The sequence below is a fragment of the Mastigoproctus giganteus genome, chromosome 7 (genome assembly GCF_048544385.1).
Source record: "Mastigoproctus giganteus isolate SK-2022 chromosome 7, ASM4854438v1, whole genome shotgun sequence".
In the NCBI taxonomy this organism is placed as follows: Eukaryota; Metazoa; Arthropoda; class Arachnida; order Uropygi; family Thelyphonidae; genus Mastigoproctus; species Mastigoproctus giganteus.
The window spans coordinates 187,259,493-187,278,975 of NC_143581.1; the positions used below are offsets into that span (position 1 = coordinate 187,259,493).

General features: G+C 34.7%; 2 protein-coding genes across 2 annotated transcripts; both read right to left on the reverse strand.

Annotated features, from left to right (window-relative positions):
• Window positions 1-706: 706 nt before the first annotated feature.
• On the reverse strand, window positions 707-7,992 carry LOC150083430 (uncharacterized). Its single transcript, XM_090377275.1, has 6 exons — window positions 7,808-7,992; window positions 6,973-7,028; window positions 6,685-6,792; window positions 4,623-4,658; window positions 3,864-3,902; window positions 707-891 (listed from the first exon to the last, which is right to left on the reverse strand). The coding sequence occupies exons 1-6, from the start codon at window positions 7,929-7,931 to the stop codon at window positions 832-834; spliced, it is 423 nt and encodes a 140-aa protein (XP_090233401.1). The 5' UTR covers window positions 7,932-7,992; the 3' UTR covers window positions 707-831.
• Window positions 7,993-11,456: 3,464 nt separating this feature from the next.
• Window positions 11,457-19,144, reverse strand: LOC150083431 (uncharacterized). Its single transcript, XM_090377276.1, has 6 exons — window positions 18,859-19,144; window positions 17,546-17,595; window positions 15,720-15,827; window positions 14,120-14,155; window positions 13,341-13,370; window positions 11,457-11,792 (listed from the first exon to the last, which is right to left on the reverse strand). Exons 1-6 carry the CDS (start codon window positions 18,968-18,970, stop codon window positions 11,685-11,687), a joined length of 444 nt encoding a protein of 147 aa, XP_090233402.1. The 5' UTR covers window positions 18,971-19,144; the 3' UTR covers window positions 11,457-11,684.
• Window positions 19,145-19,483: the final 339 nt, after the last annotated feature.

Here is a 19,483-nt window from a genome sequence, read left to right on the forward strand (position 1 = left end):
TTAATTTGTGAAAAATCTCTGTGATTTTTTCAGCAGTTTGTTTCGTTTCTAAGTCGATATTAATGGATAAGAAATATATTGAACAATGTCTTCGACTGTATTAAAATAACTGAATCTGGTTTCAAACTCATCCACAACTTTCCCAATTTCAGAAACATATTTCTCACTATTAAATTCAAAAACAAGATATTTTTGCAAAACGGTCGATTTCTTTTTCTTTTGAGATTCTTACCTATTGCCAAAAATTTATATTTATATGCAGAAATACTACTAATCATGTCACCCACATTTTTATTTTTTTCCTGGTAAACGGTGGTAAATAAAAATAAGAGATAAATGCTTATGAGGTATGTCGAAAGTTTTCAGAATTTTTATAAATTTAAAATTGTGAATCCATCAGTTTTTCTTGTGACTAGTGAAGTATGTTAAATATTCTGTAAAAACTTGTCTGCAGATGCCTGACTGTTTAAAATCTGGGCTACGATGCCCGGGTGCGCATATTTTCATTTGAACGAAATCAGAGGACCTTTATGACAAGGGCTGATGAATCCCGCTGTTTGTGCCACAAATGATTTCTCCACATTGCTTGTGGAGAAATCACTTACTGTCTTCCTTCGTCATTACTCCAATATCACAGAAGTTTAACCAAACCGATAATCATAAATCATTTAAGAATTGTATAATTTAATAATAATGTGATTCCAGAGAGACTTACTGTTTGCTTAATTTATTCAGAGAATTAAACTATTTTTAAAAATGGTTCCAAATGAACACAACTAAAATGTTTTCATGCTTCTTAAATGTTCCTTGTTCTTGACTTTCGTTTTCTTCTTATAATCTGATTTGATGTTCAGGAATGCCTTCTTTTCTGAACATATCTTTTATACATTCCTGAAAAAGATTAACGAAGGTATGTTATTGTGATAGAAAGACAGATATTTCAATACTATTATTACTATTTAGCATTCTATTTAACATGTTTAATGCGTTCAGCCCACATTTAATTTTACGCAAGAACTTAAAACAATGGTCAGCTTGATTTTCTTAACTTTGAAATCTTCAAATAACTTTGTAAAATTAAGATTGTGTAAATTAAGACTGTAAAGGTACTACTTTACATCGGTCTTTACTAACGAGTGACCCTTCATGCTGAGAAGATGCTGTGCGAGTGAAGCTGAGCCGTATGAAATTGGTGAAGTCTAAATTACAGATGACTGTTTAAAAGAAAAAAAACTTTTGAGCATAAAGGCATGTAAGGCTCCCGGAGTTGATGGCATATCCCTGTAGTTTTGAGGTAGAGTGCGAGGGAGTGAATTGAATCATTCAGATTAATTATCAGGGCATCTTTAGACTCATGGGAGATGAAACACATAAAATCGGTTCTAAGAGCGAAGTTGGTAAACTACAGACCGGGTAGTTTGACTTCAGTGGTAGGATAAACCTTAGCGTGGCAATGATTAAGAGTGCAAACCAGAGACATTTAGATAGTTGTAGCATCTTGAAGGACACACAACATGGATTTGTTAAGGGTAAATCATGCTTAACTAACTTAGTAGGCTATTTTACCACAGTTACTCATGAGGTGGACTTATAAAACAATTTTGACATAGTTCATTTGTTAGAAACGATTTTGACATAGTTTATTTGGATTTTAGCAAAGAATGTGACTCAGTCCCTTATGAGAGGTTACTTTATAAGCTTGGACATCAAAGAATTTGACTCAGTTCGTTATGAGAGGTTACTTTATAAGCTTGGACAGGTTGGGAGTACTGGTAAGGTTCTAAAGTGGATTGGTGGGTGGCTGTAAGACAGAGGGCTGTGGTTAATGGATATTCTGTACTGATGTAAAAATTTCAGATGACGCAAAGATTGGCAGAGTCGTTAATGATCAGTGCCAAGCAGTGCTCCTTCAGGAAGACTTGAACAGATTTCAAAGGTGGACAGAGAAATGGAACTATGTTTCAATGCTGCTAAATGCAAGGTCTTACACTTGGTGAATAACAACTCCCCAAATAAATTATACAATTGGTGGGATTTAATTAAAAACAGTAGAGGAGGAAAGGGATCTGGGAGTTTCAAATAGGCACATATGTTTTCTGAAGAGTGTAAACAGACAGTCAGGAAAGCCCGTGGTGTCCTATCGATGATTCATCGAATGTTATCCAGCAGATCATAATTCGACTGTACAGTATTTAGGCAATTGTACGACCACATTTGGATTACTGTGTTCAAGTATGGAAACCTCGTCTAAAAAAGACATCGAGTTTCTTGAAAGGGCCCAAAGCCGGGCAACTTGGATGGTGAGACTGGCAGAAGGACGACGGGATGAAGAAAGGCTCCAATTATGTGGGCTACAGAGCTTTGCAACCAGGCACCTCAGAGGTGACCTGATTGAAGTTTATAAGGTTCTGAGAGGGATTAGTAAAATGCATGAAGTTGAAATTTTCACCGTTATAAAGATTTATAGAACTAGGGGCCATACATTCAAATTACAGGGGTTGAGGTTTAGATTAGATTGCAGGAAGTTTTCGTTTAGCCAGAGAATCGTTTATTGCTGGAACAAGTGCCTTAGCAAGTAGTTGAGGCTGAGAGTTTGAATAAATTCAAAGTTCAACTGGATAGTTACCTGCATGAGGTTTGAAGCATATAATTTGCATTTTCTCATTTAGTTTTTTTTCCAGTGGAGCAAAAGCCTGTGTCTTCCTTGTACCATATGGCGAATACTATTACTATTTATTTCAATTATATATCATTACATCTACGGTTGTTAAAAAAACGGCGTCTTAATATACACTATAGTTGATTGTATAAATTTTTTTGTTGTTGTTTTTTCTTTTTATTTTAAATTTCACAACTAATTAGCACATATTAGGCTAATTTACGTACATAGACAAAAAATGAACAAACTGTATTCTTTTCGCCCTATACTTTCGACATTCTCGTTGAGAAAGAAACAAAGCACATCTGTGATTGCATTCTAGTAGTTACAGATGAGTTAATCAGTTCCGTTTTCTGTTGTTTCTTTAATGTGTATATCCTTCTGTCGGTTTGCTCGAAAAATCTAACAGAAGCTGTATTGAATAGGCTTCACTTAAATATATTAATTTCTATACACTGCTAGTCAAAAAATCGAAGAGCAATTCGCTCAAAATCATTCAGCCAACTTATCTAAGTAATCGTTTGATGTCAGAAGATCGAAATTTTGTTTCGTCAAGCTTCTTATTTCACCTAGATTTTATTTTAAACTAAAAAAAAATGCGGTTCACTTGTTGTGAAGCTACTAGTAAAAGTAGTAGTTTCATCTTTGAGATATTAAAATAGTTATGGCGTTGTTTCACTATACAAAATTAAACGCTTACTGCCTGGGTGTGCTGCCATAATGGTGAAGTCGTGAGGAGGAGGAGGAGTCATGGTCAAGAGGTGTTTCTTGTGGCATGAACTAGGTTCAGTGATAGCAATACACGAAACCACGAATGCCGTATGCTATTGTGAGGTTCTGGTCAATTATTTGTAACCTACATGCTGGTAATTTTATAGAAGCGACAACGTATCACAAAGCGAGAATTAAGTACAATGACATCGGAATGTTGCACCGACCAGCACTGAGCTCCGACTGTAATCCAACTAAACTAGTGAAGTTCACAAATGCCTTAAATCTGGAAGGGAGCAAAATGCACCGTCAATATCGCTCTAAAAGAAATTAGTAGGTGTTCAACGACACATCGAAGCAATCATTGGGGCCAAAAGTGGAAAAATTACATATTGTGCTCAGAATTACAGTGTCTCATTTGTTTTTTTTAATTTTATGGTTATAAAAAAATCTGATCCACTGGGAAGCCGATTTTGAATGAAAGACTACTTACAACATAATCCTCTTGTATATTTGGGAGTCCTACTTGAGCCTGAAATCATAAAAAAAAAAAAAAAAAATAGAATTATTCGCTTGAACTCTGAAAGAAATGAAAACATATTTATAAAATTAATCCCCTTAATATAATTTAACTAGATCGGATGGAAAATAATTTAAACGATGCCGTATTGGCTACTGCTGGATGAAAATAAAATTGATATAAAAAAAAATCCTTTAACTTATGTACCAGGAAACTAAGAATCTTAGGCGCTACTAATTCAGTTTTTATTTCAGGACTACTTAATTTTATTAAAACCTGTACACCCGATATTAATGTTGATATTGGTAGTTCTCTTTGACTAAGGCTATTTGACTATTTTTGTTTTGACTAAGGATATCAAACATTTTGTAGGCATTCTGTACAGGAGACGTTTTCGGTCAGTCTCTATTTTTCAAAATTTATTTAAAATTTATTTAAAACAAAACAAAACATAACATGTCTTTTCTTCTCAAGATCTGAAACGCGTCATTAGTAATTTCATAATTATAATATTTATATTTCTGAATGTTATTTCCTTAACTATTGTAACGGGAAGAATCAGTTAGCACTCCCTTTGGTTCTATACAAACTATAAGAAATATGTTGTTACAAGTTACAGCAATAAAAATACAATTAATCCGACGGTAAAATTTAATTTAAATTTTTATTTTATATTTTAAGTTTAGCACTTTAAATGCTTTCAATTGAACGATAATAAATAGTTATACTTACAGCCTCTTCTATTCCTTTTATCACACATTGCATCGCCTGAAATAAGTACAAAAAAAATCAGTTTTCTTTCTTGCGGCATATTTTAAGGGTGTAATCAATTAAGGGCGTAATCAATTAGGGAGCGTAATAAATTAAGGCCACAATGCGCCTGTAACAGCGAATATTCTCTATTCGATTTGCTTGTTTTCTGTAAGAAAACTCCGAGTTTTGTGGAAGATAAAACTGTTGACCCCTTTTCTGACTAACTCTGGAAAGGTTCTTTAATTTTGTCCAATGGATTTTGTCCAATGGAAAGGTTCTTTAATTTTGTCCGATGGGTCCAATGGACTCGTGTTGCTTGCGCCACTCACGAAGGCGTCCATTGGTGTTGCACTAGGTTTTAAAGTTATCCGATCAACACATCGTTTCCAGTCCTCCAGTCTCCGACCGGCGTGTAGTTGACACCATAGCATTCGCAGTCGACGATGATCAGCGAAGAGGAGAGGGGTATCTCTTGGGTCGAGTGCTATGGAACCCCATAAGTCTGAATGTGTGGCGCATCGTCATTAGCAATATTTTCCGTGCATTCTCCATACTGTATTGGGATGTCGATTGTCCAACTTTGAGCCGGTACAATTTGCTACACCCTTCGCTCACGACGAACATCCACCTTATGTAATCCTTTGCAGTTCTGTCGGCTGGAGGTGGTCTCACCCGTTAGACACCATTCTTTGTACACTGTAATAATGCAGTGAACAACAGACAAAACATAAGATTTCCAATATGGAAGGATATTAAATGACTTGATAAAGAAAAGAAGAGGATTTGGGAGCTCCTTTTACAAAAATGGCAAAACAGACGGAATTGTTTAGAAAAAGGTAGAATAATATTTAAATTTTTTCCCTTCTGTTAATGGTGTGAATTATATTAAACCAATCTGGTTAGTACCAAATCTACGTTGTACATTCTTACTAACAGATCACGGATCATTTTTTGCCAAACTGAATAGTCTTGGATTCGTAGCAAGATGCAAATGTACGTGTGGTGGTCTGGAAACATGGGAACATGTGTTTAATTGTTCGGTCAGAATATGCTGATTTGCGTTTGGATTACTGAATAATGTTGATAATGTAACTCGTCTGTTGGATGGAATTGAGCCATTACTTATTAAAACAAGGGAAAATTTTATTGCCTTTCAAAATTTTGCAAATTCGTTTTCGTGAGAAGGAATATACTTTTGCAATTGGAAGAGTGAAAGTTGAATAATGGATAAATTGGTGGACTGTACTCTCTTATTTACATGGAACAGTATGTTATTTTTTATATAGGACAGAGAAAATTCTTTGCACAGGTGGACAGGATGTTGGTACTCTGTTTCCTTAATGGGTGGGTGTCCACTTCTGCTCCTGCCAACGCAGTTGGCAAGAAACCTTAGTTTTTTCTTGGATTTGATCCTGCAATAACACCTTCTTCCAGCTTGGTTTTGCTGGTTAATATGAATAACTTCTGTTGAGCTCTCTGGATGCTGGTAGATGGCTGTTCGTTGAACTCTGTCTTTTGGAGAATACTGGCGATGATCAATCTCTAGGATGTGATGCTTGTGCTCATCTGTGGACAGTGCCTCTTCATCGGTTTCTGCTGTAGCCTACTTGCCAGGTTGTTATGTGTATTGTAGCTGAGGGGATGACCATTGCACAGAACTGTTGATTTGTAATGTGAATGTGAAATTTGTATTTGTAAATAATTGTATTCTGTACTATACTATTTCTATATGTATGGCGGATTTGCTAGACTTTTTTTTTTGGCTAGTGGCCGCTTTACTCAATAAATGAAAAAAAAACAAAACAAAAAAGAAAAACGGAAGGACTCCACGTATGACTTCCCATAATCATATACTCTTGAATTTCAGTAATATCTTTACTACATCCCATAACTGCTACTTGAACACTTTGACTTGCTGTTTGGATTTTTATAATGTGAACTGTGTGGCATAATCCATTACGGATGAGGTAGTTACAATTCATTGATAACCGAGTGTATATATTTATGCAAATTAATAAAGTATTGAATTAAATCATCTTACCCCAACTAATTTGTCGTCTTTATCACAGTGACTGTACACGAATGATAGGTATAGGTTATCACTGCCAGGATATGCAGTTGAAAAACAACCTTGCAATATTTGCATAATCTGGAAAAAAAAGAAAACACCTTAGCATCAGATGACGAATGTGGTAAAGATATGAAATATGAAATAAAACTGTATTATTCCCTTACTAAATAATCTTATTGAAATAAAAGATTTATTTGCAATCAGGGCTAATTGAAAACCATTTAAAACCATTTCTATGGTTTAAAAATAAATACGCACCTGTCCGGCCAACAGTCCCATGCATCTAGCAGTTTCTCGCTTGTTGTCTTCATCTTCTAAAAACAATAAATTTGTGTTATTTTTAAAAAGGAATTTGAAGATTAATGTGTTTTAAAAGCAAACTGATATGTGTAGAACGTAATTATTTAAAATACCTCAGAATAAAGAGTTTTCTCTCTTTTTAAAGTGTGGTGTATAAGGATAACAAAACACGGTAAAAATCCATTTTTATTTATTCTTTTTCTTCTTCTCTTAGTTCTGCTGGTAGTGTATACAAAATTACAACAAATTACAAAAAAATATGGCAACAAACTGTTAAAACTTCAAAACTAATAGAATTTTAAAGAGAAACAAAAGGTTCTGCCCCTGCAGGATAGGCAAATAGTTCCTAGACCAAAAATAATAGCCGAACGTGGCAACCAACATGTGCACCTGGTTACTATAACCGTCGCGGGGAGGTGAAAACCCATAAGGAGAAGAAAGAAGATAATAATATACTTTGAATTTCGTTGGAGTTTAAAAATTTGATGAATATATTATTACCATTATAAAGATGATAAAATGGAAACACATAAAAAAGTAAGGCCATTAAAATTAGGCATTATTTTAAGCTGCAGATACTACAGTTTATTTTAGTAGCTGTTTTGAAGTAACTTGTTGGAACCTGTCATTTTCCAATAATGGTGGCATCATTGGAACAGTCCCGGAAAGCGAAATCTCCTTTTAAATGAAAAGGAGCTGCTTATGTGAATGTAGTACAAAGCTAAATATTCTTCAGTACTGCAGCTGGTAAGCCATGAATGAATAAAGGAATGAAAGTAAAACCCGCACTTACTGCATATGATGGTGTCAGTGTGTACAGGTTCGTAATGCTCCTGATCACCTTCTGAACCAAAGGGAAATGCATTCATACAGCACAATACAGGCAACAGCACGAGTAGAATACCTTGGATATTCATTTTGGGCTACTAAAGGTTTTCTAGAACTCAGAGGAAAGAAATGAGAACTGCGTCTAGGACACGATTATAAAAGCACCTCAACTGATCACATGTGTCAACCAAAGTTACATCCGTTTTTATTAATTGGACCTTGTACGCTTCCGCTGTGTTTTAATACAGCGATCATTTAGTTCGTTGAAGGTCGCTGCAATTACAGACATAAAAATATTGAAAAAACTCTTATCAATCACTTACAACGATGGCGGATATAATTAAGAAAATTTCGATTCGAATCGCACAAAATCTTGAAAATATCTAATCATAAAAAGCACATTCAGGAAGTTAAATATTCTGAAATGCATTCGTCATTTATTAAATTCACACTAATGTATTATAATAGTTTTTTTATAGACCACTACTACACTCATATCTTCAGAGAAGTGGGTTTGAATCCCAGTATATGACTATGATATCAAACAGATGTAAAATTTCGAACGAATATGAGAAAATCATAAAATTGGATATTCCATTTGCAGAAAATCCTCCCCAATCAATGTAATCAATATTGATCCGTCCCCAATCAATATTGTTCTCTACATTTACCGGCCTTACCAGCCACACAAGGCCATCAGGATGGCAGACCAAGAAATGCGTGCTGTTTATAGAATTTGTACACTAGTTGGACGTTAATTAGACAAATTTTATTTGTCTAATTCAAAAGTTCGCAAACTTTTTCAGCCGCCGAAAAAGAATAATAAAATTCAAAACAGTAACAATTAATTACACATTTATTCAAAATCAATTTAAAACCTTTTAGTTTAATTAATTCAACAAATTGATGAACTTGATCCAGTGATACCACCTCTTCAAAGTCTGATAGTTACTTAACAAGAATCTTAACACATTAAACAACTTAACCACATTAAACAACTTAACCACATTAAACAACTTAAACACTTTAGGAACTACTTCACTGTTCAATAAGTTTTTATTTTATTTATTTCGTATGATGTGATCAATACACGAAGGAACCAGTTTTTTCTTGCTTCCTTCGTGTATCGTGGCCGGGATATCCAACCAACCGGTTGGTTCGGCACCATCGTAATATCCAGGCCGAGGTGGGAATCGAACCCGCGACCTTTGGGTTGCCAGGCAAGCACTTTACTTACTTCGCTAGCCCGGTCGACAGTTCTTATTAATGCGATGGATAGGATTGCTGAAGCGATACTAGTTTCTCAGTTCTCTAGTTTTAAGTCACTTAGCAGGAATCTTAACCCGCCGCGTTTATCATCAATCACTTTGGGAACCACCGGCCTAATTAATACTCATTTTTAAAATAAAAGTAAATCAGTAAATTTTACGAATATGCAGCGTATCCTTCTTGTTCCGTTGCCTTGCAATTATGTTTTCAATTCTACCTTTATACGTTCTTCTCTGATCGACTATAAATCCAGTCCATAGTTTTGCTGCTGATGGTAGTATCAACAGAAGTAGCAGAATTCTGCAATCCAGTTCGAGAAATCTGCTCTTCCAAACAGCTACAACTTCTCGAAGATGCTCCACAAGTTCCTTAAATGGTGATGCTCCAGTAAGGAGAAGAAACTTCGTTAGACCTCAACCCTTCTACAACTCAGTTCTGTCATATTTCCTGAAAAAATTATGTTCATATGCTCGAGATTTATAGAGAAGATCAGGATCATACACTTATTCTTTTACTGGGGATAATTTTCTGTGATTTGCAGTCAGATTTACGTTTGTGGGTGGAATTGTGAAGTCAGTAGGGTGGAAGTCAAAACAAAAAAAAAAAAAAAAAAAAACAACGCAACAAAAACAAAAAGACAAGTAATAATTATAATTTCCTCCCACACACAAGTCACTATAGTCACATTATAAAATTTCACGTTACATATCTCTGTAAATTTTAACTCAAAAATTCTGGTATTTAGTGCAATTATAGTATTAACGATCCTAATTCTAATGCTTGATATAATACCTTACAATTGACAACGGTTCGCGAGCGATATCTCTTAAACGTTTCGAATCGAAGCTTCAAGCAACATGGCATCGTTTTTCGTTTAAAGACGAAGGCGTGTTGTCATTAGTGGTATAATAGCATAGTACAGTATACACAGACATGATAAAATCAATTAAGTTTCACAAGTAGCATCTGTGAACGCTGTATTACTGGAATCAATAGTCTACATTGAGTACATTCTGAAATATGAAATGAATTTGAAGCCTCTGAAGTTCGTTGTTGATCACTACCTATTATCGCTATGGCCACGGTGGTGTCGTTGCCATGTTGATAACGATCAAGAACATTTTGGTAATATTTCAGCAAATATGTGGTAGAAAATTGTCAAATTTAACCTGAAGAGCCCTCAAAGGACACCTTTGAGGGCTCTTCAGGACACCTTTGAGGGCTCTTCAATCTTCGCGTGTTGTTGGTGGTCGCTGAAACCTCGTTTATCCTATAGCGCCTACCCTATTATTTGGAGCTAGTCACAGACATGCCAGTATTAACTCCAGCCCATTTAAAGTCCCCATACCTCTCGTACTTGTGGGTGTCATAAAAAATAAGTAAAGAACGGATTAAACTTCCAGCTCAGTAGCAGATTGCGCTTTTAAAACTGTAAAAAATGCGCTCGAGTCTAGTACAGTGATTGCCATCACTCAAAAGTCTTGAGTTCGAATACAATCTTGAATTAATTGTTCAATAATAATCGGAAGAAATCTGTTTAATTCTTCAATCTTTTTGAATGATTTTCGTTACGATGCTCACAACTCCATAAGTTTAAAAGTTGCAGTATAAATGATACCAACTCTTTTCGAATTCATAGAAAAGATAAGATTTCATTGCGAGGTTTAAGATGAGCTGCAGCTGCACGCTTCTATGTTTAATAATTGTTCGTATTGTGCGAAATTGGTTCTCTTACTGTATTTCCCCTTGCTTTCGTTTACATGTGCTAAATTACCATTCTGCAATAACATTGAAAGTGAAGCAGTTTGCTTACTGCCTTCACTTTCGATGGTTCAAAATTAAACATGTTTTTATTGGGTTGTTCATACTAAATTAAGCAAATAAAATAGAACATAAAAGGGCGCATGGACAACAGCTCATATGTGGGTAATTTCGTTTTGCTATTGGCCAGAAATAGATCAATCCTTTGGTATTCTCCTTATGTAAACAAAGTCCTCAGATCCTTCTACCATTTATGACGTCCTCCATTGAGCATATTTAAAAGTTGTAATTGCTGAGAATTGATCTCGGGATAAAAGGCATTGGCATTGATTTATCTTCTATTTTAAAACGATTATCCACAGCTAGGAGGAGCTGCTGATATAGTATACTATAAATTTTATTTATTAGAAGTTGATGTTGAAATACAATACTGAATATGAAACAAACCACTCACGTTCAGTCTAGGAATGCATAATATGAAATTTTATTTTTAAAATACAACAATTCCTAATAGTTAATTAAATAGCAAAGAAAGCTTTCACGCTTTGATTTCGTATGGAAGCATATTCGGAAGATATTAGTACAGCCAACTCCCACTCTCTAAAATCATTTAAGAATTGTATTTTTTAATATTTGTATAAATACATTACTAATTTTACTTTAATTACAGAGAACTCTGTGGGAAGAAACCCATAATCGGATTGTCTTATGGAATACGTTCTCAAGAACTGAATAGCTCTTAGAGAACAAATCTTCTTCAATATAAATGTTCACTCAGAAATATCTCATAAAATGAAGAAAGAAGCTGTGCTTTATTTCTTTTTCTTCTCTTCTGGTGATGACTCTACCTCGTACGCCTCTATGTCCAGATTCGAAACTATAGGGAGACCTGATTTTCTTATGATATTTTTGATGCATTCCTGAAAAATTATTTAAAAGATTATATGCATGCATTATTATACATATAATTTAAAAATTATATGTATACAAAATTTTAAAATATAAATGTATATTCATAAATTGCATGTATTAAAATTATTTATAAAAACTTGAATTGATTTGTATTTTGAGAGAGAGACGTATTCTTATCTTACTTACTGTTTTGTTTCCTCGGCAGAGGATTTCTTAGGAATACATAATGTTTGAAATTTCTTCTTGCCCTTTTCAACCCACTCTTTCATATCGGTCCTTTCCGATGGTGTCAGAGCTCAGCTCTGTGTGGTAAGTTTCTAATGAGATTCATCTCCAACTCTTTCACCGTTTTGCAATGAATTTGGATTGGTAGTTCTGTAGCAGTTATGTGTCAATTTGTCATAACGTTGGCCCGGGTTCCTGTTGATTACGGCTGCCCACTGCGAATGTATCTGCAAAGATCGGTATATCAGTCTTCTGCAGAGTTATTCTCTTGGATCAGTGACCATGTTGCGGTGGACAGTACCGGCATCATACTGTATAATCGCATTTATGCTTCCAGTAGTTGCCTCACACTAATAATTTAGTAATAGCACACTGATTCTAACAGAGAATCACAGATGGAGCTATGCATGATATTCGAAACCTGACTGGCTCTCCAAAAATGGTGCTTTCAGTTGCGATATATAATGCTACTTTTAAAATTTTTGTTTTGTGTGTTTGATTTTTCATATCTAGTTTGTAATCTGTATTCCTCTTGTGGGATCAATAATTTTGGTAGAAGCGTTCCCTTGTTTTTAATAACGTAAATAAAGTTCTTCAGACTGAATGTTATCTAGGAGGAAAGAACAATCTGTTTGGGTTTGGAAATAATTTCTTCAAACGCTGGTTCATGTATATGAATTTTCTTTTGCATTCAATGAATATTCTGTTTTCTACTTTATTTTATTGGTATTCTTATTTATTTTTTTAATGCGAACAGTTTTTAACTGTCCAAACTGAGTGAAGCTGGCTTGAAAATATTTTTCGCTGTGCATGTCCGAGTCCTACGATTCCAAATGCATATAAAGGATGGTACTGTAGAATACTCTTCGAAATCATACACAAAACTTGGCTATTTAAATAGAAAGGTAATCTTCGAATGGTTTTTGACTTACACATAAATTTATAATAAAATTACAACTGTATTGAGTTGCTCGATTTTATTAATCGAGCAACTCAATACAGCTCAACAACTCAATAAGTCATTGGTATAATCAAATGACTTATTTCTATCGAGGTGCTTGTTCCAGGTGAAGTTCACTAAATGTCAACCCTATCTTGATGTTACACCACTCTGCTCATTATACGTTGTTTTGCGCTTATAATGCAATATAGGCCAATTATGTAATAAGTGGAAGGTATCGTATTATGTCCTGGTGGGATTGTTTTCCATTATTTTGAAATAGCAGCATTGCCACAACATTTCTACTCATCAACTTTGAGAGAAGTAGAAAGCAGCCAAATTACAATAGGATCTAATTTAAACAGGAATTGATCACAAAATGACTACTTACGAAATATTGTTCCAATTCTTCTGGATCCGGCTGAAATCATAAACCAAAATACAATATATAAATACCATGGAACATGAATCCGATATTTGCCTTATTAAACTAAATTAAATAATTTTTTAATAACAATTCTTGATGAAAGAGAAACCTCGTCCTTCGCACACTAAAGAAGAGAGAACCCAGCTCTCTGGACAGCTTTGTAGTCTATTTTTTTACAATTGGAATTACAATTAAACTCTTGATTTCTTAAAGAATTAAAATTATACTGGGCCTTTAGAATGATTTAGTGTTGAGATAAAAATGAAGTAGGAATGGAGAAATTATTTTACATATTTTTAAGCAAAATAAAAGAATAAGAAAAAAATAATATGGATTATATTATCGGGTTATAATCTGGAATTTTCGATTTAATAGCTTCGAATTAAGGTTTACCATTATTAAGAGTCTGTATTGTTCTTACTGGAACTGAAACTTGTTTTTTGTACCACAAAAACTAAGGCTATAAGGCACAAACTCGAATTTTCATGAATAGAGATGTACTCCCAACGTCCGAGACCAAATTAACTCGCCTACATAAATTCCACAATGACCATTTCGAAATGAACTCTGGAGTTCGTTATGAAGCCTTCAAAAATGTATCGTGCAAAGCTTCAGTGTCCTAGGCTACGCTCTCTAACAAAAATAATATAAAATCAAAACATATGTATAAAGCTAATATAAAATTATTGATTCATTCTCAGTTTTGAACAAAATGATAATCAACAAAAACATAATATACTTACGGATGCTTGTATTATTTTTTGAAGGCATTCCATCCCCTAAAATTATTAAAGAAAAAAGATTCTTTCATGTAATTCATTTTATATCACAATACGAAACAGATTTTCAAACATTTGTCACATGTATCATGATAAAACCAAACAATATAATATTTTTGTATATAATAGAATTGTATTATATATTGTATATTCAAATCAAAGGGATCAAAGAGTAACGAGTAATTGCAGACCAGTTAGTTTAACTTCTGTGTCGGGTAAAATAATGGAGTCACTGGTTAAAGATGCATTGCAGGATCATCTAAACAAGACTGCAGCAATAATTCAGACACAGCATGGGTTTGTTAAGGGAAAGTCTTGTCTGACAAATTTGATTGGTTATTATAATGTGGTCACAAAGGAACTGGATGCAAAAAATAATTTTGATGTCATATACTTGGATTTCAGGAAAGCTTTTGACACTGTTGCGCATGGAAGACTATTGTACAAATTGGAGCAGAATGGTATTAAGGGTAAGTTGCTACAATGGATAAAAGGATGGTTAAGTGGGAGAAGACAGAGGGTGGTAATCAATGGGTGCTGCTCTTCTTGGACTAATGTTATTAGTGGAGTCCCCCAGGGTTCGGTGTTGGGACCATTGTGGTTTTCTGTATTTATTAATGACATTGATGATGGTATATCAGGCTTAATATCTAAGTGTTCAGATGATGAAAAGGTTTACGGGGCGGTTTATGCCAGTAATGAAGGTATGCTGCAGCAACAAGATGTAGAAAAATTAGGCAGATGATCTGAGAAATGGCTGTTGAAGTTTAACTTTGACAAATGCAAGGTATTGCATATGGGTAGCAATAATTCCAGAGTAACGTTTCAACTGTGAGGTACTGCGCTCACGTTAGTGGAAATTAAAAAAAGATCTGTGGGTAATTGTGCAGTCAGACGTGTAGTTCTCGGAGCAGTGCAGATAATCTGCCAGGATAGCTCGTGGGGTTTTGTCAACGATATACAGGAACTTTGCTAAAAGGGATAAGGAGGTGATTATCCCAAATGTATAAGGCACTTGTCAGGCTTGAGTACTGTATACAGGTCTAGAAGCCTAATTTTAGGACGGATATAGAGCTTCTGAAATGATTACAGAGAAGGGCAATGAAATTGATGAGAGGAACAAAGGGGTGCTCTTACCAAGAAAAGCTTTAGTTCTGAAAATGCAGCGTCTGGAGCCCCGGCACCTGTGTGGTGGTCTAATTGAAGTGTTCAAGGCTTGAGCGAATTGAATGTTGACGGGATTAGTCATCTTGTTCAGACTACGTATATGAAGGGGAATCAATTAAAATTTAGGATATCTGTAGAATAGATGTGCGTAAATTTTGCTTTATCCAATGGCTGGTTGATTGCTAGACGAAGCTTCCATCCGTTGTTGCGCAAGTACATAGCTTGAAGAAATTCAAGGAAGAACTACACAAACTATTGGAGAGATAGATAGGTGAAATGGGAATTTTTTTTTGTTTGGCTGATGCTGTATAAGCTTGCTTTCTTGCATCATTTTCCCAATTAATACTAATACTAATATGAATAATAAAACTATATATTATAATAGGTTTAATCTTACCCTTTCTAATTTTTCGTCTTTACTGCAAAAACTGAATACGAATGATACAAGTGGATTTTCACTCTCTGGGTATGTTGTTGAAAGGCAATCATCTGCTCCTTCACCATACTAAAAATGTAAAACACGCTGTATTAGATATTTTCCTCAAAGAATTACATACTAATTTTTTTCATTCAAAATGGTAAAATATAAGTAATGCATAATTTCATTAAATGAACTAACCTAGCAGTTTATTAAAAATCTAAGGATCTTATACCCCCACTCCTCTCGTTGTAGGCAAATGCGTTGTATTGCATTTAATCCCCTAAAACTATACCCTGGGAGAGGCAAGCGACATCAACAATTTCACGAGAGACAAGGTCGTGAGACTGTTGGTGTCGTCTGCAGCAGGAACGTTGTTACAAATCGAGGGGTTCATCTATGTATCAACACAGTGTGCATTGTCTTAGGCTAGCAACTACTGGACTAAAGCAGCAACGAAAAGAAAAGGTGCTGCAGGACTGGGTGCGCAGATATGTGGTCTCCAAAAATGGGACTCTCCAAGTTCGTCTTGGTGACAGCAGATCAGATGATTTCATTTTTATCAATGTCGGTAATGAAAGCATTGGTCGGTGGAGCACTGGTAAAGTGTAATGTGAACAGGCAAATTGCAGTTCACATCGATTGGCACCAAAGAATGTGTGACTCAACATGATGATATTACACCCAGATGACGAGAATTCGTTCAAGGAGATATTGCCATTGTTGCAAGGGTTGCAGATTATGCTGAGCACTTCAACAAAATGCAGAAATGTAGGATCTGCCATGACGCGTAGAGTCGTTTATCGATCATATTGCTAGATATGAATTCCATGAAGAATTTGTAAGACCATCTGGGTGTATTATATTGGGCGCATATGAAACGATGCGTCCAATATAATTTTCAGCAATCAACGAAATCCAAGTGATTTAATGGTCATTCTCGAACAGAATACTTTGGCTAATATATTCCACGAATTATTACCTTTGTTTACTACTAAAATGCATCTACATACTATTTAGAAAATGTCTAATATTTTCATAGAGTAGTATCTTTTAATAGACTAAAATCCGTCAGAGTACGATAGGAATTTCCTCATATAAACACTGTAAATGTGATTTGAACCGGACATTAAAACGAAGAATTCTTAATGGATAATAACTTGAGTGAATGCTGCCTTCTTTCAGGATTGTAGATTGCTGAATGTTCAGAAATATTGTATGATGGCTAGTTTTCATGTTGTTAATGGAGGACATGCGATTTGTGTATGGGGAATATTAGATGTTTATCGCAAAACTGAATATTAAAAGTAAAACAGAGAACCAGAACAATTACAGGAATGGGACTTATTACCACAAAGCCGTATTAACTTTATAAATGCCAGGAGATGGAATAAACGGGAAATAACCATACTCCCCATGAAATACATGCATTATGCAGGATTGGCCCTAACTCAATATAGAGTTATAACTCTCATCTACAAAATAATTTATACATTTATACGAGTAGAATACATATTTTTCTTATTTCCGATTTTATGGTGGTAATTTATCTTTTGTACACTCCGTATATTTATCAATTGATAATTAATGATTTAGATCATGATTTGCACCATGCTTTTACGATTATTATCTCTGTATATCGTGAATTTGACTGTTTTGTAAAACTTTTTTAATTAATCGGCACTCAATTAAAAATATTACAAAGCTTTACTTTCTGTAATAAAATGTATTCTAAGAGATACATAATTATAATTTATATATTTATTAATTTGTAATGGAAACAGAACGTAAAGTATTGTACATACCATTACATGGCTTAGACATACACCTGCTTCTTGTCTGTTTTCATCTGTACCTACAAAAAAGTTGAAAATTTGAACGTTTCGATGTAGATCTAATTGTCATTAACTTAAACTGAATACAAATCACATTCACCTAGGCAACTGATTGAATTAAACCATATTAAAGAAAAATAAATAAATAAAAAACTGAAACCGGAATTATAACACCCCGTTTTATCTTAATTTACAGATGCTCCATTACATTACCGAGTTAGTTCTCCATAGTGTGACAAAAAAAGGTCTCCATTTTTCATCCACCAAACAGTTCTGGACTCTTTCTACTGTTGAGATTCTGAAAAACGTTTGCGCGATTTCTCTTATTTTAGCTAAGAAATTTTTAGTGTTATGGCCTGCTACTTTTGCAAATTTCCACAAAAAGTCACCTTAATTTGACGAATTGAAGAAGTTTATACAGGTAAACAAGCCAGGGTTCATCGTCCTCACGTGTTTCAAACTTTTGTCAAGCTGCATTTGTGAAAGCGAATAGCGAATTTTCGATTATATCACTTTAGAAAGATAATTATTATAAAGTCAAATTTGAGGCGTGAAAATTGGAAATGCAGTAATTCTGAAGCTAAGAATTGAGTAACAGTGCTGGAAGTGACGTTCAGCGGCTTTTTCCACAACGTCAAGTAAATCGGTTTCTTGCGAGAACGTCATGATTTTTATCTCCAAAACATAAAGGCATCCTTTTGACATTATGGAAATTATCGATGTCCCGCAGACACCATACTGATTGCTGACCTCGAAGGGTGAACCAAATGTGATAGTCAACCATTCGATTGTGTTCAAAAAATTCCGAAATGGAGTATAAAAGCCGATTAATCTATTTTTCTTTTCAACATCCAACTGGATTGTTGAATACAAATGTTTCTGGAAACGTCCATATCTAGCAGAACACTGACTAAATTTGGTGTTTGTTTTTATCTAAGCTATTGAGAGACAGTTAACAGCTCTTCTAGGAATATTATTAATTGCTCCTAAATGTGCAATATTTCACTACACTTATATACACTCACCCCTTCTTCCCCTCCCTCTTTCTGCCAATTCCCTTACTTGGAGAGGAATCTGCTTGATCGAAGTTCGCACTACTTCTCGACTTTGCCATTCTGTGCAAATATTTTTTCGAAACTTTTCGCCGGGGGGCATCAGGGAACAGTAATTGTCTCCAAACCTGTTCTGTGACATGAAATAAGTATGGAAAATACCTCATGAATATGGGCACTTAAAACTAGACGGCCTTCAATAAATACAAACGATTGAATATTTCTACTTACTGCATATAATGGAGTCGGTATCTTCCGGAAAGTTGGTCTCATCCTGGGTCGGAAACGCAATCACACAGCTCAACAGAGATAACAAGGCGAGTAAGAACATTTGAAAATTCATTTTTGTTTTTTGGTACAGCAGCTTTGCTAGAATGCAAACGAAATGAATGGCAGATTTCTCGTTTTAAAAGAATATATATAAGTTTTTCAGCTGATCACGTGTTTCCCGCGATTTATATCCGTGTTCTTAATTGCTTTTCGATCACTTCCTTGTGAGGTACTTCGAAGTGGTTTCGTATATTCGTTCTCTCAATGGAAAGTCAGTTCTGCGTTCGAATGCATTACTCTTTTCAGTGGTTCACGGAAATCATTAAGGAAACTTCATTCTTATCAATAATAAGCTGTTGAAAGAACTTCCAGGAAGGTTCAATATCCTAAAGTACATTACTTATCAAACTTTTGTGCTAGCATACTGAAATTTATTATTACTACAACGAACTCTGTAGAATCTGCCATTTTACAATCCCGAATTCGTTAAAATGCAACATATTTTACACAAATATCAACACTCTGAAATCCTAAAAATAAAGAAACCAGTTCTGCACTCGTACCAAAGATAAAATTTGTTTTGTCT

What these genes read in the sequence shown, in the direction of transcription:
- LOC150083430 (XM_090377275.1), bottom strand. Translation starts at nt 7,931, where the DNA reads ATGAATATCCAAGGTATTCTACTCGTGCTGTTGCCTGTATTGTGCTGT. An exon ending in CACTGACACCATCATATGCA is followed by an intron (nt 7,029 to 7,807) that starts GTAAGTGCGGGT and finishes TATTGTTTTTAG; the next exon opens with AAGATGAAGACAACAAGCGA. An exon ending in AAGACGACAAATTAGTTGGG is followed by an intron (nt 4,659 to 6,684) that starts GTAAGATGATTT and finishes TACTTATTTCAG; the next exon opens with GCGATGCAATGTGTGATAAA.
- LOC150083431 (XM_090377276.1), bottom strand. Translation starts at nt 18,970, where the DNA reads ATGAATTTTCAAATGTTCTTACTCGCCTTGTTATCTCTGTTGAGCTGT. An exon ending in AAAAAATAATACAAGCATCC is followed by an intron (nt 13,371 to 14,119) that starts GTAAGTATATTA and finishes TTATGATTTCAG; the next exon opens with CCGGATCCAGAAGAATTGGA. An exon ending in AAGAATTGGAACAATATTTC is followed by an intron (nt 11,793 to 13,340) that starts GTAAGTAGTCAT and finishes ATAATTTTTCAG; the next exon opens with GAATGCATCAAAAATATCAT.